This window comes from Temnothorax nylanderi, unplaced genomic scaffold (assembly GCF_030848795.1).
Source record: "Temnothorax nylanderi isolate EJ_2023f unplaced genomic scaffold, tnyl_v1.0 TNYL_tig0004_pilon, whole genome shotgun sequence".
In the NCBI taxonomy this organism is placed as follows: domain Eukaryota; kingdom Metazoa; phylum Arthropoda; class Insecta; order Hymenoptera; family Formicidae; genus Temnothorax; species Temnothorax nylanderi.
In genome coordinates this window covers 843,350-869,743 of record NW_027249066.1, presented here as the reverse complement: position 1 = coordinate 869,743, position 26,394 = coordinate 843,350, and the positions used below count along the sequence as shown (strand labels likewise).

At 43.5% G+C, this 26,394-nt stretch overlaps 1 protein-coding gene and 1 long non-coding RNA gene across 2 annotated transcripts in view; one reads left to right on the top strand and one right to left on the bottom strand.

The window, feature by feature from the left end:
* Positions 1-26,394, top strand: part of LOC139773395 (uncharacterized) — a 129,660-nt gene that overhangs the window by 22,626 nt on the left and 80,640 nt on the right. The window lies entirely within an intron of this gene.
* On the bottom strand, positions 7,782-24,847 carry Eyg (eyegone). Its single transcript, XM_071707599.1, has 6 exons — positions 23,535-24,847; positions 16,917-17,093; positions 12,080-12,220; positions 10,375-10,773; positions 9,581-9,765; positions 7,782-9,416 (listed from the first exon to the last, which is right to left on the bottom strand). The coding sequence occupies exons 1-6, from the start codon at positions 24,007-24,009 to the stop codon at positions 8,838-8,840; spliced, it is 1,956 nt and encodes a 651-aa protein (XP_071563700.1). The 5' UTR covers positions 24,010-24,847; the 3' UTR covers positions 7,782-8,837.

Sequence of the window (26,394 nt, the reverse complement as noted above, 5' to 3'; positions counted from 1 at the left end):
AATTTGTATAAAAATAAATACTTTTTGAGCTTTAAAATCAATAATAGATGAAAGATAGATGTGCGTATAATTGTAATTATAGGCTTGAGTGTGTAAAATTATATGCATGTGATAATATTGATCAACCATAATATATACTTTATTATGGCTTACAACTTTGCTTATACATAATCTCGATATTTTGGTACTAGAATTTTCTACTTTAATTAATCAATGGTTAAGAGGCACTCCATGTCGTTTTGTCGCGATGCAAACAACGATGCATGTGACCCGTCCGTTTTCTTGGAATACGCGAGCAGTTCCCATTTCGAAAACGTAGAGCACAGTAGGAACAGGCGCAGCCTTGAGGTTGCCTTTAGGTTTGAATTCTTGTTGGGGGTAATTTGATATGACGCGGGGACCGAATGATCTTGGATGGACGATAGTAGTACGATTTGTCAATCGACCGGCAGGTAGAAGGGTTCCCTCGGTCTTCCCCCTTTTTCTCTCGCACTCTTTCTTCCGCTCGACATGAATCCTTCCAAGCTGACGATGGTATCGTCATTAGACAGCCATTAGGCAACTGAGCGCTCTATCGGATTGAAAACTTTTATTGGGAAAATTTATAGACGGAAACCTCTCGGTAACTCACGGTTTGTGTTAATTCCCGAGACTTTTTGTAACGCCGCTGTTCTCGATTAGGTAGCTTGTACTTTTTATAGATTCTTTTTGAGAAACTCCCGACTTTCTCCGTAGCGATCGTTCGATCGCGTTCGAGAGAGAAGTTTATGTTCCTCCGTCACTTATCCATTTATTCGTTGCTCATCAACGCGCTTCTGAGTCGCTTCGCCGATAAAACGATAATTCGTATGCTGATCAACGGCGATAACGATGCACCCGGCACTGTAAGAAAATTAAGAGGTGAGAAGCTAGATTATCTTAGGGATTTGGCGGCAGATTTAATTGATTACAAATTGGTGGATCCACGGTCGGACATTCGCATCCAGCTTTTATTCCCCCCGGGGGGGAATTTCGTATTCAGGATCTTCCGTTATCTCATCGTGCGCGCCGCGTCGCTTCGGTGTAGCCTTGTTTTTCTGCAGATAAATTAAATCGTCCTTTTTACTTCGGACCTCGTTACATTTTAACCGCGCTCCTCCGTTCGCGCCGCTTCTTCTGCTTCTTTTTTCCTTCCCTCTTTCTTGGCCACTTCATTCGCGCCGTGACATCACGGCATCTTATATGAGCCGCGTGTATATCCTTTCCCTCTTTCTTTCTTCCTCTGATCGCTGCCGAACAAATTCCCCGCAATCAATTCTCAGCACGCTTATCACTCCCAATTCGATATTTTATCGCCGCCGAGGCCGAGTGCACAGCCGAAGTCATCCGGTTCTCGTTTGCATTCCAGCGAATTGAGCACCAATTCATACGCGCTATGTGATAACGCAATTCGAGCGTATACGATGATAACGCAATCATTTGTATGCCGAGCGTCGGTACGATAATAATCGATTCTATCTCACGACGAGGATAAAAAAGGGGAAGGATTACTCCTCTTTCTCCTCGGTTAGCCGTATTCTCGAGCAGATATCTAATTGATCACAAATATAAAAAAGTGGCAGAAAAATGCACGTGAGTCTCTCTGTTGCTTCCATATGAACATGCTAGTGTTTCTGATAATAAGCTAGTGGCTCGATAGTTATTTTACGCGCGTTTCTAGGCATCTTCGTCACACCTGAACGCGATTGCATTCGACTATTCCCTAAGTGAGAGATGACGAGAAGTAGCGAGATATTGAGCAGCAAAAGAAACGAAGAGAAAAAATACGCGAGAAAGAGAGATGGGATGAGATGACGAAATAATGGAAGAAACACTGAGAACGTATATCGGGATACGGCGAAGAGGGATAAGGAGCAGAAAAATCGGACGAGACGCGGTGAGTGAATAAGGAAAGCGAGAGGGCGGGATGGGCATCGAGAGACAAGACGAGAGTAGGTGACGAGAAAGAGAGAGAGAGAGAGGAGGAGGAGAGAGAAACAACGAAGGAAGAACTCGGTCTGATCGAGAGACGAGAGACTGTGCTTTATACGCCGATGCATTGGGAGATGTCGAGGCGGTGGTGGTGGTGGCGGTGGCCGACGAACGAGAAGAGCGAGAAGAGTGGAGGGAAGGAGGCTCGGAAGGAGGGAAGGGTTAGTAGCTCTTGTAACGCTATCGACCCTGTCGCTGTACATCACGTCGACACCATCCTAGTCCGCTCATTTCAGATCGCGGGAGTAGTAGGAGTCGGCTTCTGCGCCATTACTTCGGTCGCCGGCCCTACGTGTGCACGCCACGCACGCACGCACGCACGCACGCACGCATGCACATATACGCGCGCGTGGGGTGCCGTGTGAGCGTGAGCTACGTTGTATACGCAGGTTGCACGCGAGCAAAGCGAGGTGGACGAATGAAGGGCGAGGTGCGCGATGGCGAGGAGCGTGCATTATATCCTGGGAGCGCGCGCTCCTTCGGAGATGCGATGCCGATTGCGCGAAATAGAACGGTTGCATTCGCGGGTAATATCGGTGAAATTTATGCGCCGCGGCGATAACGACAGTTTTGTGTTTGACGTTTCCGAAGCTTCCAGTTGAATCTCTGGAATCGCGCGGTCCGCTCCGAAGTATGAGATTGTAATGATTCGAATGAAATCGGTAGTCTCGACCTCGAGATCTCGAAATATGAGGTTTTACGAGCGCCAGATAGGAGTAGTCAGGCATATTCGCAAATCTACACGTGTTTGTACCGTGACGATTTGTCCTTGCTGCTATTCTTTGGGACATATCGATAGATAAACTCTGATGGTACATTATGATAATAGAGAATTTAGGAGTGACATTCTCGTTGAACGTATAAAATTAGCGTTGAAACAAAATACCTCTATAGGCAAAAGTTTTCATCTTTTTTAAATTATTGAGAACGGTTTTGATTCTCATTTTAAAGATAGGTACTCCGCGAATTCCCGACAAATTGATTTAATAAAGGGACGCCGTTTTACGAGCACGTTTCCTGTGAAAGATCGCCGATAGTAATTTGGATACGTGGATTAAAATGGTCCCGACAGGGTACCTGCTATTTACGCGAATATTTGTGCAGAAATTTATCTCATAGAAAATGGTTCTCGATTCCGGAACGCGGGACGGGCAATTGGCATGTTCGACTCGGCGATTAGTTCAGTCGCTTTTCCATTAAGAAATTCGAGAATAATTAATTGCGGAAGTAAAGTTACATATATGCTATTACACTTCTACGTGAAGATTATTATAGCTGCTATATAACATTAATATGTCAGGTAAAAAAATTGCTATATACAGATATGCTTTGCTATATACAGATATGCAATATTGATTGTACACAACCTACGCAAAATCTCGTAATTGATGAAAAAAAATTGATTCTACATTATATTTACTTTTTCACGAGAAACTATCTCCCGGCCGGCTATACACTGCGAGATTTACTGGAACTTGTATTATAATACGATATATTTATAACTCGCCGTGTATTCGCGCGTTAATTTTCCTTATCTCGCAGAATTATCATAAGGTACAGCAGCGAAGAAAGAGAGCGTCATCCGACCGTGAATTCCTCTCGGCCGAATTCTTATGCTCACAGCTCGTTGAGTCGTGATGCACGCGACCACGAGCGCCCAATCACTCGCTCTATTTCCCTCTCTTTCGTACCAAAAACCCCGGGAGTCGTTTTCGGGCGATCCCGCGATGCCGGTCGCCGCGCCGCGCCGCATGGATTAACCCGGCGAAGCGTGAAACGTGCGAGAACGTCTGTTTCTGGTGGGATATCTCCCGACCATTTCCATTTAATTGATCGTCCTGAAACGTTGGCACGTATATGTGCTCCGTGGATCGAAGGCGATACCGGCACGGCGATTTCAATGGGCACTGGACGAGCCAATTAGCTCCGTCCCAATGCTCAGGTACCCTCTTTCCCCCCGATTCTGTCCTCCGCGCCACAGCTTTATCCCCTTTCTCCACTTCTTTCCACTTTTCTCTCTCTCTCTTTCTTTCTTTCTTTTTTTCTTGTTTTACTCTTCTTTTTACATATCTTTCTGTTAATCTTTCTTCCTGTGTCTCCCTGGTTCGTTTTCTCTCTTCATCGTTCTGCTGGCCTAAGTTCTCGATCTCATCTTTCTCTCTCTCTCTTTCTCTTTCTCTCTCTCTCTCTCTCTCTCTCTCTCTCTCTCTCTCTCTCTCTCTCTCTCTCTCTCTCTCTGTCTCTTTCTTTTTGTTTCTGCTCCCAAGTCAAACTCCCGGTCTATATGCGACCTGGAAGGCTTCCGGGCTGAAGCGGGACATTACGGGTCCCTCTTTCTCCTCAGACACGGGAACACAGAAAACCGGGGTCCTATCTTATCCGCGAAGAAGTTTATAGCCCGGTCGACTCTAATTGGGCGAGAAATCATCGGGCACTCCTTTTCTCCGTCCGCACGCTCAAAAAGACTCTCACTAATTCACGATTTCTCGCGTATTATTGCCGGATCGCGCCACCTCCTCCCCTTATCCTCCTCTCCTTTCGTCTCTCTGTCAAAACCTTTTTCTCCTTCTTCTTTCTGGATTCTTAGTAACGAGCGAACATCATTTTGAGGGGGCTTCGACACTTTCGATATATCGACGTTTAAATTAAGCTGTATATTTGAATATTTTTATGTAGTCTCTCGCGCCGAATTTATATTTTGCGAGGCGGTATAGCGAGGATTTAAAGGAAACAAACTTGTATAGATAAACGATTATTGAGTACACACATTATCTTGATTATATTATATAGCGATATTGCTCATCTAATCATTTTTACATTGCTGAAAGGAAATTTTGAAAATAAATGCAATTTTTATATGATTTATAAAAGCGAGTGTATCTCATTCAATAATTTCGCCGTTTGTAATAAGTCTGCGTGTCAGATTACTCTTTCACCTTAGAAAGAAATCACGGGACCGTTATCCTGATGAATAAAAATCTCGAGATAGTTGTTACCCACGTATAAACTTTTCGTCTTAATGTGCTAGATGTCAACGCACGATTTCGTCAATTAAGGCGCACGCCGTTTATTTACTCTTTATCACACGTTCGAATATTTTCTCACGGATCAACACGACGGAAGTGGCCTAACGCAATTTACGGTGAACGAACGACGAGACATGCCTGTCAGTAATCCCTTCGTCCTAATTCTCATTAACGTTCGAATATCTCAGCTTAAAAGCGCACGCGGGTTATACACGGTTATGCCTGACCCGGTAACATGCGATTTGGAGCGAGCGGACGATTTAGCGCGCGAAAAGGCGCGCTATCTCGGCAGGCAATATCTCATTGAGCAAAGGAGGAGGTGACTTTAACGTTGGCCCCCCCTCGCTCCCCTTCCGTAAGCAATCGCGGGCTTGAGACGGGGCCGACGTGCCCGCCGAGAGAGTAAGATCGTTAATCTTGCCGCGCGCCGATCGGGCGTAGATAGTAATTGTTACGTTCTGCTTTCCTGTGGCCGGCCGTTCGACCGTGTCCGACACTCCGACGAGGCCTCCTCCAACACCCGAAGACTCGGCTCATCCCTCTCTCGCACGTCTTTACGTTCTATTTCCCACCTCTCTCCTTCCACGAGTGCCATGCGTGCACGCGCTCGTCTCTTTTCTTCGCGTCGGGAGTCGCCGACCGATCCTCACCCACCGGCAGCATTAACGCCTTCGGCGAGTCTGTTGGCACTACAATGCCGCCCGATATCCGTTCGCCACTCTTCTGCCGACTGTTTGCGTTGAATCTCTTTAGCCTGTATAGCGTATAGCGACGGCAGGTGAATGGAATCGCGCGTGCGGAAGTTTGTATCGGCCGAAGCTGAAAACTCCGCGAAAACTTCAGACATATAAGGGTGAAGTTACGACGATCCTTAAACCGGGTTATCGATAGAAAAGTTAAAGAGCGATTAATTAATAGAAAATTAATAAGTGAATTTTCTCCAAACCCTAATCATTTGCCATTAGGCCTGTGCGATTAGATGTTAGAATAAAACAAATATATTTTCTTTCATTCTAACTTATATTGCACTAGTTTATAGAAGTGCAGCGAAAACGAACAGGCTTACTGTTCAAAGTCAGTAGTTCAGGAAATCATTCTTTCTTATCAATAAGGGAGCTGACACGATCGCTATCCTTTATTCAGGTTTTGATTTCGTTATTGGGCATCCTCCGTCCGTTTCTTTATCCACTTTCGAACGGTTCGAATTACTCGGGCGCGCGTGACAGTCGCTTCTGCGAGCTCCATATTACCACTTGTAAGCTCGATTTCGTGACTTTTTTCGCAGGACCGTCTTTCGTATCATTTTATCCACATCGCCGACGAGACTGTCGAAGTCGTTTCATTCACGCGCTAATAGAGTCTTGCAGAATCCCCCGTCTCGGGGTCCAGCTACCAAAAAGAGATATACGCGTGAAAAGGTACTACGTCGATCCGTCGTATTAACAAGTCCGCTCGTATTACATGGTCGACGACGTCTCTCTCTTTCTCTCTTGCCTCTCCCCGGAGTCCGGTCTTCTCTTCATCTCCTGAGTCGCTGGAGTTCGCGTTTCCTCGTCCTGCCGTGCGCGTATCCTCGGCGTATCCTTGCCTCGTGAAGCCGAGCGTGGCCATAAATTCGCCGCTCCTGCTGACCGTTGACGCGGGCCACGATATCCGAAATGTCGCGCGGATCCAATGTTTTCGTGCTCTCAACGGCAACAAGCGATTCCACCCGTGCCCGTGTGGAAGAGAGTGTCGCCCCGCAGAAAACCAGTTTCGCGCGCAGATTCCTTATTTGCGAGCCCGACGAAACCGTAGATTCGAGTTAATCGTCGATGAGCCTTCCCTCGTTCGCGCACTTTTTTCTCCCCTTCCTCTTGTATCCCTTCTCCCCTATCTCCTCGCCTCCGTGCATCCTTCGGATCGACGCAACTCGGATACGCGTCTTCGAGTGATCTCAGAGTACATATTCCGTTGTCGCGAAGGAATGGATTTGTCCCGGCGGCGATCGCGAACTAACGTTCCATCGCGAAATTTAAGTTCTTTAGCATACATATAGATTTTTAATGGGAATCTCGAAGTGCGAGAAAGCACGCGACGTGCGGATACTTTCGCGGCGGATAACATTACACATTCGCGGAGCGCAAAAGGATTAGATTATCTTTTTTTAATTTTTACACAGGAAGTCGAACGTTACCCGGCAAATTTGTACTATGTTCTATGGAACATTAAGCAGGAGATAACTATTGGTAATTTTACCTTTCTTGTACGTGCTCGTTCCTCTTTTTCTCACCATTGACAAAACGGCAATTTAAGTAGATACACGGCTGCACGGTCGTGGAGAATATCCGCGACGTCGGTATTCGCGAGCTGTTTAATAAGAGATAAGCACGGGAAGAGTATTAGAGTTCGGGTGCACGATCCGTAGCGGAATATCTTGTACCTTATAGGAGATATGCGGAAATATATTCCACCTATTTCACTAAGGATAATTGCCGTAGAGCGTAAATCAGGGGGTACCTAGGGCAATTTGTGATATCGATTACTTTACATATTGAAGTCTATAGTAATTTTAACGTAAATCAGTAAAGATGTGTATAGTAGGACAAACAATTCAAATGTTTAAGTGTTTTGCATTATTAAAATAATTTTTAAAACCGAATAAAAATAAACAGTTAAGAAATTATACTTTATTCTGTCGTTCTTTTTGTTCATATCATTATTTAACTTAGGATTGGAAGGAGATTAATTCGATAAACAATAGCGTAGGATATTTATGTAAATTTATTTCAATATAACATATTTTATTGTGCGGATATTTGATGGCTCGCCGAAAACTGTTTTGTCTGTCGGAGGATAGTTGGAAAGAAAATTTGGAAGAGTTTGCAAGAGGAAATGAGTTGTGACGCCGTGTGTGGATATTTACAAACGGTTTCATTTAAATAAACATTATTTTAACACAGTTCGTACAGGATTATCTGTGTTTTCGCTTATTTCTATTTCAAATACCTATAGTTAACGCATATCCCTAATTCATAAAGATTCGCTAGGACTAGTTCCGAATGAGCTCGAACGAATCTCATTCTTTCTTCACGACGTATGTTTTTATTTTCTACTCGCACGAGCGGCTCCCCAGATAGATTTGAGCGATCTAACATCGTTTGCTTTTGCCACGCGATATGCATCGATCACTTATCTAATCAACGATAATAATTACAATGACATGATGACGTTGCGTTTTAATATATTACATAGCTCGCAACACTCATTCGCATCAGCGATTGTAGGAAATCGTTCATATTAATTCGTATAATAAGCAGTTCCATAGATATTAAAAACTTCAACTAATAAAAAAAAAAGAGCCGAGCCCGACAATAATGAGAAGAGAGAAAATATTGGATACGATACACACGATGTCGCATCTGATGCTACACGCCGTTAACCGTCAATTCGAGTTCGTTGCTAATGCAGCACGTTACCGATTCGTCATTCGATCACTCGTGTGTTGACTGAACAAGGTCAATGATTCCGGCTCGACATTTTGCGGTTAGCTAATATCCGCTATTTTTCGTAGCTTCGTGCACCGTAAAGCAAAAAAAAAAAACATTTTCATCACTTTTGCACTTATCAATCACCAATAGATAAAAGATAGAGAACTGCGACGACGCACTTCGAACACTGGTTACCGATCCATGCAATTTGTCTAGCCAATATTTTTCAATAAATAAGCCGTAACGCGGTCGCTCGATTTTTTTTTTTGCGAAAACATCACTCCGGATTCAACGACCGCATCGCTCGAAATCAAACTGAGATATATCTCGTTCAGCGATCGTGCTTCGTCAGTTCCAGCGGTTGTTGGTCAGTCCAATGATCTCTCCAAGCGACCGGTGGCGACGACGGTACATCCTGGTCGGAATCTTGAACGTCAATTTCCTCATCTTCGTCCTCGTTCTGATCGTAGCGTATCCTGTGCGCCGATCCCGGGCGCGGATCAAGACCGGATCCCTGCCGCTGGTCGTACGCGGGACTGGTCGGTCTCGAGAGTTCGGAAGAGTCGTCGCCCACCAGTTGACTGATCATCCGAAAAGCGCTAGGTTTCCTTTCCGGTTGCTTCGGTACCGACTCGTGCCTGTTGATCCTTTCGGGTCTGTCGAGGCCGGCGGCGTCCCTGGTCGCGGAATTGGTGACGACCGCGCGAAACGCGCTACTTTCGCCGCCCATGCCGGCGATGGAGCAGCTGGATGTACGCTGGCCGATTTCCATAGCGGACGTAGCGGAGTGCGGTTGCTGCTGCGGCGGCTGCGGCTGCGGCGGTGGTGGTGGAGGCGGTGGTGGCGAGCGCTTTAAGAGGTTCATGCGCTGGTGACGACGCCACTTTGCCCGTCTGTTGGAAAACCAAACCTAAGAGTCACGAGTTAGGTCGTTAGAACGCTCGTGATCAAATCGGAACGGGAAACGACGCGGCCGTTGTCCGCCGCAGGGCCTTCTCCAATTCATAAATGTCGAATTAGACCCTGCGTCGTTGCGTCGGCTCTTTTATCTTTAACTATTGGTTAGATTCTCACCTGAACGCGGGCTTCCGAGAGCGACGTTTTCGAGGCGAGACGTTCGCGCGTGGACACACAGGGATAATGCGATCTCTCGAATTCCTTCTCGAGTTCCTCGAGCTGTTCCGGGCTGAAAGTCGTACGGTTGCGCCGAAACTTAGGCTGCTCCGAGCCGTCTAAGCTTCCGTCATCTCCGTCGCCATCTGTACATTAATAGAAATACCTTTTCTATGGGTTGTGTTTCTGAGTACAACAACCCAATAAAACATCCTTTTACATTGATGAATTAACAAAACTTATAATATGCTCTACATTATAATTTCAAAGTAAATATAAAATTTATATCTATAATATTTCTATATGATTAACATAAAAATACTTTGGTTTTTCTACAAGAAATATGAAATAATACATTTTGAAAAGTCAACATATAGAAAACTATTATGAATTGTAGAATGATGACTCAGTGTTATTTGCTTAATGTATATGAATGCTGTAATAGTCATAAATATTTAGCAAGAAACTGTACAAATATTAAATCGCTTAAACATTAATGAAAAATTAAATCATAAAAAACCTTTCTCTCTCTCTCTCTCACGTTTCTCATTCTTTGTTTTCGCTTCAGTGATTACATGCAAATCTAGGAATTTAAATTTCAAAACTTAACTTATTTGAATAAATCAATTTAATACGTTGGAGGGAAATGCATGAATATACTTTCGTAGAATCCCAGGTGTATAGGATACTTTTTTCTTAAGTAGGACAAATTTCGCGTCGCGACATTAAAGAGCGATGCGCATCTCTTTCGTCACCTTGCAGATATCCACGTGCGATCGCGTCGGCGGCGTGAAGCGCGTGCTCGGAAGTACCCGCGGCGGACGCGGATGCGGCTGCGGCCGCCGCCGCGGCCGCACCGGGGCTCAAGGACGGTGGTAAAAGCAGAGCGGACGCGGCGGCGCCGGATATACCGGTGGCAAGAGGCGGCAGCATCCACGGGTGTCCGGCTGCTCCCGGCGCCGGCCAGCCCGGCGGCAAATGATGACTCGTCGTCGGGTGCTGGTGCGAATTGAAGTACGGATGCGGCCCGGCGGCCGCGTAGAGCCCGTAACCGGCGGCCCGCGCAAATTCCGCGGCCGCGCGTTCCGCCGCGCGGTTCCGCAGTATCCGATTGATGCTGCTAACCGACGGCGCGGTCGCGTTACTGCAGACACCTGGAACAGGCGAATAACGACGTTGCGGTCAACGAGAGTCGCGAAAATACCGTCAAGTATATGTTAAAGGTCGATTCTCACTATCTATCATGTCACGGTTCGGTCACGATCACGATCAAGAATCGTTGCCATTAAATTCAGCGCTTTTTCGAGTTTGCATTCACCCTGTCGGTCGCGGCCAAGTAAAGCGACGGTCACTTGACCGCGATCATCCTTCGGAAGATATCTAGACGGTCAACAGATGCTCAACCATGAAAGTGAGCTTCTCTTTCTCGTCTGGAATAGACGAAAAACTAATCGAATATATCAGTACTAATGAAGTATAATTTTGATTTGTCATCTATATAAAAATTCTGGATATAATGTCCAGAATTCTTCTCTTTTTTTTATGTTTTAATAATGTCTTTTCTTTTGTCACATTTCCACGCTGTGTTCTTTAATTGTCATAAAAAATTAATGCAATTTTAATAAGCGAACACTTGTGGGGAGCATTTTTATACAAAGTAATGATACGGATGGCACTATAAAATTGACCGATAGAAGATCGTCATATGACCGAATAGTGGAAATGCACTGAAAAATCCATGACCGCGACTTGAGCTGATCGTGACTTGACCATACCATACCTAGTGAGAATCGGCCTTTACACGAACACGAGTTCGTTACAAACGGCCAAAGTTTTCAACAACTTTGTTGATGCTATAAGCGTAACGCTGAACGCATACGCTTTTAATGCTATAATGTCGAGTTTTTTTAGTAACAGCGTTGCGTTACAGCAAAAGGCATATCGAAGCTTACTGACGATTGTTATGATATTCGTGTTAGCACGAATACTTCGAGAATGGTATGTGTGTCAAGAAGTAAGGTCGCAGAAACGCGTTTCTTAATTCTTTCGTTTAAATTATACGTTACTCATACATACGTCTGTAATCATGAGCGGTTTGCATTCGCATGGCTTACAGAGGACGAGCATAATTAAGTAAGGAACACGCTAGTTTATGCACCGTGCTGGTGAAGACTCAACGTTATGACTAAGCGCGTTCTAAGAGATATATTGCGAAAAATCTTAATCAATGTCAATGTTAGTCAAATTGATCAATCTTTCGAGCGCTTATGTTTCGGGCAATTATTACGTTATCGTATTCGCTCTTTTCGTAAAACATAATGATCAATTTGCAAGACATTAGCTTCCTTTTCGCAAATAATTTTTAAATGCGGCACCGCTCATAAATTTATTTCAATTTAATCTGAATGCATATGCGTTTGGATACGTCTTCCGATAAGGGACGATCCGGCATTATCTTACCTTCGGAGATTAGCCTCTCCCGAATTTCCCAAGCGAAGATAGTCGGGTTCTCCCTTTTATATTGCTCGATCTTAGCGACAACAGCCGGTGTCGCTACTTTCGGCTTACTGCCACCGATCAGGCCCGGCGGGCGCAACGTACCTGAAACACGATAAAACGGGCTTCAAGGACGCGATGCATTGGCAAAACTCCTGGCCCTCGATAAAATCGCTCGTAAATGGCGCCGCGACATGGCACATTTATATTTTGCGCCCTATTCGGCAGCTCGGTCACGCCAAAACTCGCAAAGCTCGCCGTAATTCCCGAAAATCACGCGATGCACGCGCCTCGGAATCCGAATGTATCTTTCACAAGGCATGATTGATGTGAAAAGAGTGATAATTGTAATATTATACATTAGAATTGAATGGCATATTAAATGTAATTTGTCCCATTCACGTAAACATTTGATTTCATCTGGGATATTGTTCCATGTGAGATGCATTAGAATTTTCACAATTTTTAAGATGGATGTAGAAAACATTGTGACGTGTAGAAAAGAGAGAACGTATAGGAAAGAGAGAAAATACAAATGACAAATTATTTTACAAAAGTCACGACAATATCACAATACGCGACGCTTAACATCGCGTGTTACCGACAAACGGATATCAATCCTATCTTCATATCTGGGCGGATTCATGATGCAGCAATTAGGACAGCGTGAGGATGCTTACGTAATATACATCGTGATACAAGAAAATTATCTGCAGTCGTGTAACCACTGCGCGTTGGCTTGTGATAATTTTTAGTGTCATTATCGCGCAGTATAGGTGTCTGCTTAAGAATTAAATTGCACGCTTAAGATCAATAAGGCTTAGTGCCATTTATAAAAATTATCGTAGTTTATCAGATAATATACATCTCTCTCTCTCTGTCTCTCTCTCTCTCTCTCTCTCTCTCTCTCTCTCTCTCTCTCTCTCTCTCTCTCTCTCTCTCTCTCTCTCTCTCTCTCTCTCTCTCTCCCTCTCGCTTACAAGTATGAGGACATTTATTTTAAATAAGAAAATATCGGTCATAAGTAAGAATACATGTATTTTAAATCTACCGTTTAGATCTGTCGCTGTCATATATTCCATAGAAACTGAACTTATAATTTACTACTCGTAGGAAAGACAATGAGAGATGCAGCAGTCAATTAGTCATGAATTAATTAGTATCTGCAAGTGAATGCGAAGACGCGCACAACTCCATAAGCATATTATAAGTACGAAAAGGCTATGCCTATCATCGATCTTATATTGTTGATAGGTATCGTAAAGACGTATAAGTGAAGTATATACTAACCAATCAAATTTTAATGCATTGAGTTATAATATTATGAAACATTTCATACGAAAAAATCTATGGATAGTTTTAGAACTAAATTAAGTGTATATACAGCTAAATTAAATTAAGTATATATTATAAGTATATAAGTATATATATATTACTTTAAATTAAGTATATATACAGCTAAAATAAATTATTATCGTCATTATACATATCGATACATGATATCGGTAATTATTTGGTAACTTTATTAAACCCTATACAATGATAAGTGATACGCGATTCGGATAGATTGCAATCAGAGTCATGCATCGTATTATAAAATTCTTCTTTTTTGTCAATGTTACGCTGTTACTAATGATATGTATCGAAAGCCACGTTGCGCTTAAGATACAACGTGTATCCGCTGTTTTTGCTCCGTTTCTCGTGAGTTGTGAGCGACACGAATAGAAGCGAAGAAACGAAAGTCACGCTCGCGTGCTAATATCAACGTCAACCATCGGGCGTAAAGGCTCCCATTGAGATTCGCCTTCCGACCCCAATTACGCGCGGATTCATCGTGGAAGAACGCGAATGTCGTTCATACGCGCATGCATCATCCGTCATTCGCGGTTCTGTCGCGGTCTTCCCGAGGATCGGGGTCTTCGGAAGCGGAGGGGACGGAGCGAGGTATCCATCAATCCGGTGGACGATGCCGGGGGACCGTGAGGTAATGGAAACCAGAGGCGCAGGCAGACTTGAGCAATTATCGGTCGTTACGTACTATTATTAATAACAATAATGACGGCTAAACCTGGCAGAGGGTATCGCGTGCGCTCCCACGGATGAAGTGCGTGCCGGGTATATAAACGATGTATCCACCTAATAGGTATCCATGCCGCGAGCAAATTCCTTGTCTCGACCTGCTATCCCGGTCTTTCTCTCTTTCTCCCCGTCCCTTCCTCTCTTCGTCCTTTTAGCTTCTCTCTGTCTTTCCGTCTCTGTATCTATCTTTCCTTGCCTCTCACCAGCCGATCTCTTCCCATCCTGGACCCCCGTTTTTCATTGTTGCGGCTCGTTCGGCTTGCTCCCTCCTCGATTTTGCTACTATGCACGTGTGTACGCGCTTGTACGTGCGTGCGTACATAAAATTTTTAAACGGAGCGCCGTTTTTAATAAAAGAAACCGCACGAAGCCAATTTCGTTAGCCGGTTAGGTTACTCTCGCGAGCACAGTAGAGGATGTCAGCCTGCCGCCCGTGGTTACAGGGCATCGTTACGGGGCGAGAAGGTTGCATTCAACGCGCGTCGCATGCGTGCGTTCGCGGGCGAGGTGATCTCTTTTATGAATTGATAATGAGAGATTAACGTAAATTACACATGGCGGGCGTGTATGAAGAGCGTCGCGATAGAAACTGCAAGCAAACAACCGGAACGCCTTCGGCAGTTCGGCATTGTCCGCTCGATTGCCGTCCAGTTATCCTAACGACCACAACAGTGACATGTTATAAGCTTATTCAGCACGCTGGAAATTTCGGCCATTTATCTCCTGGAGTCTCTCAATCCATTTTTGAACCGATATGCAGCGAAGAGTTAAAACCGCAATCTCTGTGAAGACACGAAAATCGATATAATCGAATCGTATTTTTAGTTGATGAATATGAATAAATAAAATACCGAGATATGATATAATTCACATATCTGTTCTCGGCGACGAAGTGACCAGATATCGCGTAACGCCACTTGCTCCCTTCTCGATTCGCGACACGGACCACTCGCTCGCGCCGAGGGGATTAATTGTTCGCCGTCGTTAAGTAATTGGTCGGCCGATTACGGTACATTATATTCACCTCAAGACGCCTAAGGACTCCGCGTCCAGCAAGATGAAGACATTACCGGCGCGCCGGCAAGAGAGCAGGCCACGAACGGTATTTTTACGAGTGGCTCGTAAAGTTAACGAGGACCGCGAGGTAGGCAGGCCAGGTCTACGAGAAAGAGAGAAACTCCGGCGTTCCACGGCGATGCTCGGTGGCTCGCCTCCATTTTTTATTGTTTACCTCTCTCGGCGCGCGGATCCTTCTTCTTCTTCCTCCTCGTCTTTACTTCTTCTTCTTCTTCTTGCCTTCCTCGTCTTTCTGGTCTTTCCTTGAACACGGATCCGAGCTTCCGTTCACTCGTATGGATACCCCGACGATTCCCGATCTCGTTCGGGGTCTAAATTTCCGCGAGTTTCACCGCGGTCTCGCGTGCAAGATCGTACTTGCGTGCCCATCTCGGCAAAAGCGCCCCGATCTGCATTAACTTGCGGAATATGGCGGTCGAAGGTACAAGGCAGAAGAAGAGCGGCACGAATAGCCACGAAGAGCGCAAATGCCAGAAAGCTCAGGGTGTGGTTCCCTTGAGCGATTAGTCTTTTTGAGATAAATTTTTGCAAATGATATAAATCTCTGTTGAATTATAAAGTAAAGGGCATGGGTTAACTTTCATTGAAGCTAATGTAATTTGATAACCAGAAAGAATGTATATAATACAGTAATACACCACGACAAATTCATATAAAATTTCGAATTTAACACTTACGAACTTAAAGAGGAGCGAGAGAGTCGAAGCTTTGCATTAGCTGAAAGGCTGCAGAGAGGCCAATGATTGGCGCAATCATTGACGAATTATTCAAGTTTGTTGCCGAGGTGCTAAAATTTAACGCGCGAAAGAAGTAGTTATTACGTATTAATTTTCGCGAGCTAACGAGCTTCGAGTGGCGGATGCGCTCGTTATGTCTGACCATGCCGCGCGAGTTTGGCGTTATTCCCTGTTCTTTGCTTTGCTTGAAATCGCTCAAGATATTAACGCGGCATCATTTGAGGCCGCTGGTAATTGCCGCGCGAATCGCAGCGAAAAAGTATGTACAATCGAGAATTATGTAAATTTCGAAAGAGAGGTGGAGAAAGAGAGGAAACCATCCTAGAAAATATAAAAAAAATTTAAGTAGAATTATTAATTCATTCCTATTTTAAAAAATAGATCGAAAAGAAAGCGTTTAGTTCGAAAAAAAACATTATGTCAGTATTATTTTTTCTCATAAGTAAGAATTATCTTAAAACTTTATTTGACAAATACGATGGAAACCTTTTATATCAATCTATCTAATATATAGTTCCCGACTTTGGAAAATCCTCCCTTCTGCATCTCCAATATCCATTTTTTCTCTCATTTCCGGAGGATCGATGGTATTCTCGGAACGTAGAATATAAATGGATGATTTCTGCCTTGACTTCGTATCGAAATTACGTACGTACGTAATGCGTGCATGGCGCTCGATACTCGCGATAGGCATAGTGGTTGACGAACATAATAGCGATATGTCAACGGAGTAGTTTCCCTACGTAGGTTCTCGTGTTCGGAATGTCACCCAATAATTTGCATATTCTTATCGTCAACGATAAGAAACAACATGGAGTATAATATCGAGCGTAGAAATATCGTGAATATGCGATTCTCCTCGCATGAAGGCAGCTTCGTGGTAAATCGTAAAAATACACTTTACGAACCTAAAAGTTTCGTAACGACTGCGCCCTGTTGGTTTAATGACAACACGTGGTTGGCGAGATCGTTGTAATGCCTGAGCGCTCCTAATCCATGTGACAATTCGATTAGACGTTGCCGCGATGTGTTGCCGTTATTGCCGCTGGCAAACGGACCGGCCGTGCAATTTTGTAAATTCACACCTGCAATCAGAGGAACATTTCGTTGTAATATGTATAATAATAAAATTATCATACCAAAGAACTAATAATATAATAAATGCTAGGACGAAATCTCGGGATATCTTTGACTGTTAATTTTATCACATTTTCACATTCTTGGTTCTAGATTATTTTCTGTGAACTGGTTAACGAGATTCCAGAGATGATTCTATCTGGTTTGAGATAATCGGGAATTTATTTTTCTCACAAAGATCTCTTTTAGGATTCTCGAAGTCAATTGAATGCTTCGTTAAATTAACAATCGCCTGCGTAATCGCTGTGACGAAAGTGGTCACGGTCAAATAACTTCACGTTCAGGCGCATTAATTTAAATTGCTGAACGTGATCTCGCGATCCCGTTATTGATACGGTTTTACGGAATATTGAAAGCTCAGAGATACCTGTCATTAAAATTATAGTTAATAATTAATTTATATTCATACTCGTATCGACATTACTTCGCATAACATTTACATTTTTTTATAGCAGTGCATTGTATCATATTTCAAGAACTTTGATCTTAGGTGATTTTATCAATAATTTTATCTATAGTTTTTGATGATTATCGTTCGCTCTTAGATAGCTATTAACATATTAATCAATATTGTGGAATTTAGTAGAAGTTAATCGGTTTCTAAGTAAATTCAGATTTAATAGGAAATTATCCTTGATCGTTTATTTAATAAATTTGACGGTATAATATGATAATTAGTCAATATGTATCTGATTGCCGGTTCTACTATATTTCGATACATTAAAGAAAGATGTAGAGATTGTATAGAGTTTGGTTTATTATATGGATGTAGTCTGTTGTATGGATGCAAATAATAAATTGTTAACCAGATGCGAAGAATTTTTTTCGAAAGAATGCGCGCGGATTAAAGTCCTTTTCATGGATTTATAGCTAAATAATATATTTATGACATTTCGAAGGAAAGTAACAATTTACGATTGGACACATGACGCTATTAAGAATCGCTCGTTGACTTCACAATTTAACTAATCACAATAATCTGAAGACAATCGTTCACTTAATTTCGAGCAATCGGGCATTTGATGCAACGGATACCTCGAACGTACTATAATTATTATGCTAAGTAGAAAATTGACTCGTAGAAAATAATCTTAAAGGAGAGAAAATGTAATTACACGACATATCCAATAAAATTGCGACGGGGCGAAACGAAGGTTCAAGCGTAAATCGCGACGCGAGCTTAAAGATAATATGAATTAAATGAGAGATAAATGTTAATTACTATGCCGGCAGGGCGATCAAAATTACGATGTGCTTATTATAGGTTCAGCTTCCTCGTAATCGCGCTGTCTACTAATCCGAACAACATTTAGCGCGAATCGCGCAGATGCCAATTTACGATCGAACGATATATAGCAATATTAAGAGCGCGTAGTACCTGTCATTTTGCGAACGACGGGCGCAATTGCTTTTTATCCAGTCAATCTTATGTAAAGAGCCTGGCGATCGTCGCGGGAAGAAGAGACCGTCGGGCGAAATTAAATCCCGTGAGTGTTGGCAGAAAACAGGTCCGTCGTGCTCATTTGTTATCATGTTATTTTAATTGGTTTCAACGAGTGAACTCAGCGTGAATACGCAGCAGTTCGTTTACATAGTGAGAACGTTTAATTAATTAGTCCTTTATGAGCCAAGTGGGCTGCCAAACAGCTCGGTAAATGCATCTCATGCAGATCATTCGCAATTTGTTACCCGCGTAATCGAACGGCCGCTTTTGCACAATTTATGACGTCAATGTAGCTAATTACTAATGGCTTCTCATCAGATATACAGTTAATCAGAATTTAACCAGTTAACTGTAAACTGGAGGAGGAAAGTTGACGCAATATTTTTTGTACATATTTATCATAACGTTATTGTATGTTTGTAATAATTTTAGTTGTAATTTGTTTTGTAACTGTACTTTACATCGATAAATGTTATAACATTTTACGTGTTCTTCACTTTTGCTATTTTTTTAGTCTCTTTGGCTTCTTACTATTTTAAAAATATTATCGTTACATTTTCACTAAAAAAAAAGATTATATAAAATGACCAGAGAAATAAAGTTATCAGATCTGATGGTTTTAAGGCTGTACATCAATGATCAGAAGTCGCGTAAATCGCGTACAAATCATGATTATTTAATTAAGAAAAAATCCTGTTCTCAATTACACTCGCAAAATTATCGGAGAATATACTGCAAAACTAAAGTACTACCGAAGTTATTTTCCGAGGAATCCCGTTCGCGATGGTCGCTCGAAACGTCGAATAAAACTTATGCGAATCCCGCGAGTCCCCGCGCCTGTCCCATCTGCGGGCTCGGTCCAGATAAAACCACTCATCGGGCGCGCATTCCGCGCTCGTTTCGTGTCAAAGCGATCGGAGGTGTCGTGAAAACGAAAGTAGCCGATGCACAGAAAGAAATGCGTCCCATCGTCGTTGCATCGACACCAGACGGAAACCGGTTCTGAACGAGTTCTGGCATCAGGCCTCGCGGTATATTCATCCGGTACATTCGAAATCGCCGCCGGTAAAGACCGATCGCTTGACACGGCGCGGTAATAGATAATAGACAGAAAAAGTGGAAGGCTGATTCTCTTTCTGCGGACTCGGTGACTCGTGAGATCGTTCGCTTCGCGCTCCCGATGAGTGGTTTTATCTGGACCGAGCCCGCAGATGGTTTCAAGTAAAACCGCGACACTTGATGCGCGAACCAAGTTAATTCTTAAACATCACACCTTTTTGATCACACCTCGTATATATGTGCGTATGTGTGTATAGTGGAAAGAAAATGAATCGAATATAGAGTATGAGATGAGAGATACAATGGCAATATAATGGCATAACTTTAAACTATATTTATATGTGGACCGTCTTTAAGAGAGACTTACTTCTATAATGATTTTAATTAAGTATGGAATAAAATCTTGCAGATAGAATTTGGGCTTGGAATATTTATTTATGAATTTTTTTACGTGCGAAATAAGTTCAAATATTAAACAACTGTATAGCTGTGTTTATATTCGAGGGCAGTGTCTCACAAAAAAGTAATCTTACTTGTATTGTCAAGCTATAATTTCTACAGAGATCGTATTAAGAGCAAATCGTACATGTAACTGATAATTGATATACATAGCTACAAGCAAACATTTTACATAATAACTCGATAATTAGTGGAGTCCGTGACGATAGTATCCAAGAAGGAATTGAGAAGAAACTCATTTGCAGATGAAGATATCCATATTTCTTGGCACTTATCGCAAATATATTCTAGGACGTAATCATAAAATCTCCAAGTAGTACTGCATTATCGTTACGTGTGTACCGTAATAACGCCTAATTGCTCATAAACTTTATTCACGGCATCATGCATCATTGATCTATATTTGCCTTTTATATTAAGTGATATTAGAAACTTAGAAGCATCGATGAACATAAAGTTTGGCGTCGAAGGTGGATACTACGAAAAAGGATCGCATTTCTTAGCAAAATTATAACCTGGCAGTTAGCAGGTAGTATATTCTACGCATAATTAATGCATATATCTTCGCGGACACTTTCGACGATTGGTCGTCAAAACCGTAACAAAGTGCTACGCGAAGACAGCTATTAACCGCGAGGTGTATTCGTTTCAAAACACTCCGGGTCGTAAAATCCCGCGGTATCTTGCGCCGCCAAGTATCGTGCACAGCATCGGAAACAACGAGGTGAACTCGTATCGGGTTTTAAACTGGATTAGTGCCTTTCGCCCGTGAACCAAGCAAAGAGCTACGCTTTGTCTGCCACGTCAAACTGTCGGATTTGTTTGCAGCTTTTAATTTGCGAACATTATCATTATATCGCAATTTAAGGGAATTAATTTAAACATAATCCGACATTTAAACAAATCGTACATATACTTAATACGTAATAAGACTTCGTGAATAGGATATTCACGAAGTTTTATTTTGATGATGAATGCTACATTGTCAGGAAAGAATGTTACACTTTTAATGTAATCATTAGATATGACTATAATTAATATATATCTTTTATATGAACTATCGCATGAAATGCCAAATGCTATGATATGCTACCAGGGCACTTGAAACACATTTCCTCTTGTCCTTTTCTTGCGTGTCTTCCTCTCTTTCTTTTCGCTCGCTTGCGGAGATGAAGACGTCCATTGCCTACACGGTATCTGCTTCGAAACGGTCTGGGTGTGGTCATAAAATCTCGCGGTTCTGGAACGAAGTGCCCTGCGAACGCGAACGCGAGAGAATCGAGAGTACCCGCGGGATGGACGGGTATTGAGCGTTAAACGAGAGTAATACGTCCGCCGATCCGAAGAGAGGTAGTCTGCGCTGCCAACGCATTGAAACCGGTTCCGAACGAGTGCGGTACTTGGTAACCCCCGTGCTTCGTCTGGCAAGTGCGAACCGCGGAAAGATCCGCGAACGCGCGGTAGTTGAACGTGTCGTCGTAGGCGCATATATCCGCTACTTCCAATCGCCACGCTCTCTTTTATTCTCTTATCAACAGTTTCGCGGCTGGGCTGCTCGAAGCAAGTAGCCCGAGAGCATTTCATCCCGTATCAGACATTCACGTGTCGCGGAGAACGGACACGGAATTCGTCGCCACATTACATTCGTACGAAACAACATAGGCCGGGTTTCTGAGTCTGTTATATAGTATAATACAATCGCGATTCTGTTTTTTGACAAGTTAATTAGAGGCTAAAAAGAGGCGACGATGATCGCTAATAATAAGCTGTAAAAATCGGTAACTGAATGTGTTCGCACTTTTTGGAGTAACGTATTTTGAAGAAGAACTCTGTTTCTCGATCATATTCATACGGTAAAAGTGATATAAGGTATATTGACCTGATAACGTAGATATTTGGAACTGGTATTCAAAACTTTGCAAACTGATTTATTTGACATACATTTTATGATATACCTATAACGATTAATATTGTAATAATTCCGAATCTCTGAAATAGAAATTTCATATATATGCATACTGTTTCCGACTTACTCTTCCACTACAATTTTCACGACCAAGTTGAACATTAATTCCAACTTTTTATTCCGTAAATAATTATCCGTAAGTAAATAATTTATTCCGAATTACGGACAAGATTTCGTAATACATATTTCTGAGATTTTTTTCGTGTTTTCAAAGGCGTGAAATGCTTTCATTAATGTTACGAGACGAGCCCTGTACAGGTGTTTGGCTGTACAGGTGTCCAATGTTAATTGCTTTTACCATCCTGCATCGAAAGGTTCGCCCGGCGAAAGATCGTGAAGCGATTCATAATTCAATTAGAGTTACTTGGTTATCTCTCATCAAGACAGATATAATCGATATACTCATTTGTCGTCATACATATCGTCATACGTGTTTAACTTCTATGTTTGAGAACATATAATGATTAAATTATATGTTTATTAAATATACGACATAATGATACAAATATGTATAATAATATCATACAATAATATAATTAATAACGTACATATTACATGAAACAAAATACAATTAATGAGAAGATCATTTTGTTTGTTGTTTAATTCTTTATAACGTTTCTCGAAATGGTCAAAATTTATATAAAAAACCGATATAATGCTATTGTATCAAGGAAGCTTGACAAAATCCATGATTTTTACTCCTTGTATTTTACGTTTATTACATAACTTCATTGTTATTTTATTTCATTGATTATTGTCTCTTCGATAGTCAGAAAAGTGTATTCAAGTGTCTCTCCCGGTCTCTCCATTAAACAACGGTTTTACATTTCAATGACGCCGTACTGCGCAATTTTGCTGTAATAAAGCACATGAAACACGATTGTAAACAATGGCGTGTGACATATTCCGTAATTATTGATTTAGCATAGTGGCACAACAAAATTAATTAATTTCCATTGCTTACACATACATATGTCCGCTTTATCTTAGATATCCAAAAAAAGACCGGAAAATGATACAATAATCAATATCGAGAAAAATATTACTAACAGAAGCACCTGCTTTTCGCTTTTAGCAAGTATTAAAACTTGTTATAACGCATAACGGATATTTAAATGGAGATTTAAATGCTTAAAAAATTACGCAACTCAATAAAAATATTTGTCTTATCATGATTTATACCGAACGTTCAGCATGAAGCAATTATTAATGAGTTTATGGTACACTAGGGGATTTCATTTATATCTTTAAACGATTATTACTACGATTATAATAATATTTGCATATTAGCCTGTGCTTGTTCCAAACGATGATTTATTTAATAACTGCTAGATTAGTCAATCGAGAGCTCGACGAGAAGAACTCGACGAAAGAAAAAGGCGAGAACTAAGAAATAGTTGAATGGAACGAAAATAATCAGATCCGATTCGACTTCAAATTTGCAAATGCATCCCTACTCACCATCGATCAGAGAAGCCGGTACATTTAACTGCTGGTGATGATGTGCCGCCGGATGCTGTTGGTGGTGGTGTGGCGGATGTACTTGCAGCAGGTGCGATCTCGTCTGGGAGAAGGTCGGCGACGGTGGTTCCCAAGGTCGGGCGACACCGGTGCTGGCGGGAACGTCCTCGTCCTGACAACAGAACTTGTCGCTCGCGCTCGAAGCAGTCGTGCCGGTGCAATTCGCGACTCCGTGTCCGTCATTGTTGTTGCTAATCTCCCCGTTATTATTGTTGTTGTTATTGTTATTGTTACCGCTGCTGTTATTGTTCGTGAGGCGCGTGGTGGTCGCGCCCGTCGCAGGGCTACCACTACCACTAGCACTGCCACTGACACTACCACTGCCAATGCCGTCGACCTGTACCATTTCGCTGTCGATCGCAGCCGCCGACTTGGCAGTACCAGGAGGGGTCGCGACGCCGCCACCGATCATCATCACCAGACGATCTCACCTCCGCCCCCTCCACGCTCAGCAACGGCTCCTCCCTCTCCTGCTCTTTCTCCACTGCTGCGGGTGCACCACGTCTATCTTCGAATTGCTACCGTTTCGCATTCAACGAATTTTTTCCTTCGCGCCAATCGCGATTCTCAGAATACTGACGAGTGTCTCCGGGTTAACGTATCATTTGGCAATACTCTCGTTCGGAGTATAGCGCCTAATAATAATATTCTCCTATGCGTTGAGCAATGTCGTTGAACGAACATTTTTCGACCTATGCGTAAACGATACACCGTAGAAATTACTAATAGAGTTGCTGGCCGATTTCGCCATCGTCAAACTCGAATATTCCTCTCCCGTCGTTGTATCCTTATCTACGTACACGTCGACACAGTCCGGTACAAATTCAAAGCATTCCCGCTTTACTCGCCGAGTATCTGCAGTTCCCATTTGTCTTCGAAAAAACTTCAACTCGTCCTCATTGAACTGTCCACCAAACTGTCACGCGTATACCACTGAAGCATACTGTCAGCCACTGTCATCCGACAGCACAAACACGTTTTCGCGGACTTGCCACGTGACGTGGACTGACAAACGAATCGCTACGGAGCCGATTAGCGGAGCGGAATGACTTCTCGTACGATCGCGCGATGACGGTCACGACGCATCGCGACGCGAGCTTTTACGTCGTCGCGACACTCGAGGCCTAGTCGAAGCCGAGGAGCCGAAGGTGCGGAGTGTTGGAGCGCAGGCGCTCCTTCAACGAAGCTCGTGACCACGTTCTCCTCCTTCTCTTCCTCTTCCTCCTCCTCCTCCTCCTCCTCCTCCTCCTCCTCCACCTCTTTCTTCTCCTTCACCTGGCCCTCTTCCCTCTCCGTACTCTTCCTCGCGTGTCGATCGCCCTCTCGTTTCTTCCGCCTACGAGGGCTCCCTTCTCCAATGACAGTCAACGAGGACTACCACGGCACCGGGGTAACTTGCTCGCGCTCCGCCGGATTCGAGCGGATTGCCTTCCGCTCGGGGTTTCGAAGCGCGCCCAGGTTTTCCCCCCTCCCGCCGAGACCCGGGACTCGATCTCACTCGCCGAGGTGAGATCAAGATTTAACGTGACGTGACTTGCCTCGTTCCATATACGCGCGGCCGATTTCCCCCTCGTACCCCGTTCTCCGTTCACCACCGGAATCTTTTTCCCTTCGACACACAGATCACCAGATTCGGTCTCTTCGCCGCACACTTGATCCCTTGATACAAAAGGGAGCGTAAAAGGGAGATAAACTTCTTCCAGGATCGCACGAAAACGATTATTCTCTTATTTCTCTCTTCGTTTTTGTCCCTTCAACAGTTCTACTGTTCCTCACGATGCACCGCTTCTCTTGTCACGCGATCAAATCGCCGAAGCTATCTCCCTCGTGCTTCAGCATGAGGACCGAAAGACTCGTATGCCGTGGTTTCTCGGTTCGTCTCTTTAGAAGGATCCTGTTATCGGCTTCTATAAGGTATGCGACACGTCTTCGTTTCTCTCTTTGACAGCGTGGTGCTCTTTTCAGCGAGCCACCCTTTTCTCGCACCACCTGTGGACGACCAGACGCGAGTGCGTTACGCGGGGCAACCTGCTCGCTCTCCGCCGTATTCGAGCAGATTGCCTACCGCCGCGCGCTCCGCTCGAAGCGCGCCCAGACTAGCCTTACCCCCACCTTATACTCTTCCCGCAAAAGACTCCGCTCTTCTGCTTCTACCCGTTCGAGAAGAAGAGATCAAGATTTAAGGCGCCGTGCCGGTAGTGGTAGCGGTGCGAATGAGGAAGGTGAGTACGGGGGAAAGTAGCCGCGGTTGAAGACGCAGAAGCTGCTGATTACACCAGGTCTGATTGTAAAGGGTGGACGCGAGGTGAAAGACGCCGAATGCGGGGCACGGGGAACTCTCATATCGAGACCTAGTCGATGCGATATACAGACCAGGTGGGGAACGAACATCGTGGGGATGCATAGTAAGAAAGAGAGAGAGAGAGAGAGAGAGAGAGAGAGAGAGAGAGAGAGAGAGAGAGAGAGAGAGAGAGAGAGAGAGAGAGAGAGAGGAGAGAGAGAGAGAGAGCCGGTAAAGCCAGCCAAGTGCGCACTGCTCGCCGCGCATCTGAGCTTACCCAACGCCCACCGACCATTACCGAGTCGATCGACCAATTGGGCGATCTGGTAGCCGCCCACCGATCTGGTGCGCCCGCTACCACGTCACCCACGCTTTTAAAGAGCGGCCTTCCACTCTTCTCTGTAACCGGTATGATACGGTTGCGATCCTTGTCGTCGATTGTTACCAAGACCGCCCTATGCAATTTCGGCATCGGACGTCAATGTTGGAAGGTACCCATCGGGGATAACCGATTGGTAC

Excerpts from the sequence above, each read along its gene's own strand:
- Eyg (XM_071707599.1), bottom strand. The coding sequence starts at position 24,009 with ATGATGATCGGTGGCGGCGTCGCGACCCCTCCTGGTACTGCCAAGTCG. Across the intron at positions 17,094-23,534 it reads ACCGGCTTCTCTGATCGATG|GTGTGAATTTACAAAATTGC; the intron begins GTGAGTAGGGAT and ends CTCTGATTGCAG. Across the intron at positions 10,774-12,079 it reads GGAGAGGCTAATCTCCGAAG|GTGTCTGCAGTAACGCGACC; the intron begins GTAAGATAATGC and ends CGCCTGTTCCAG.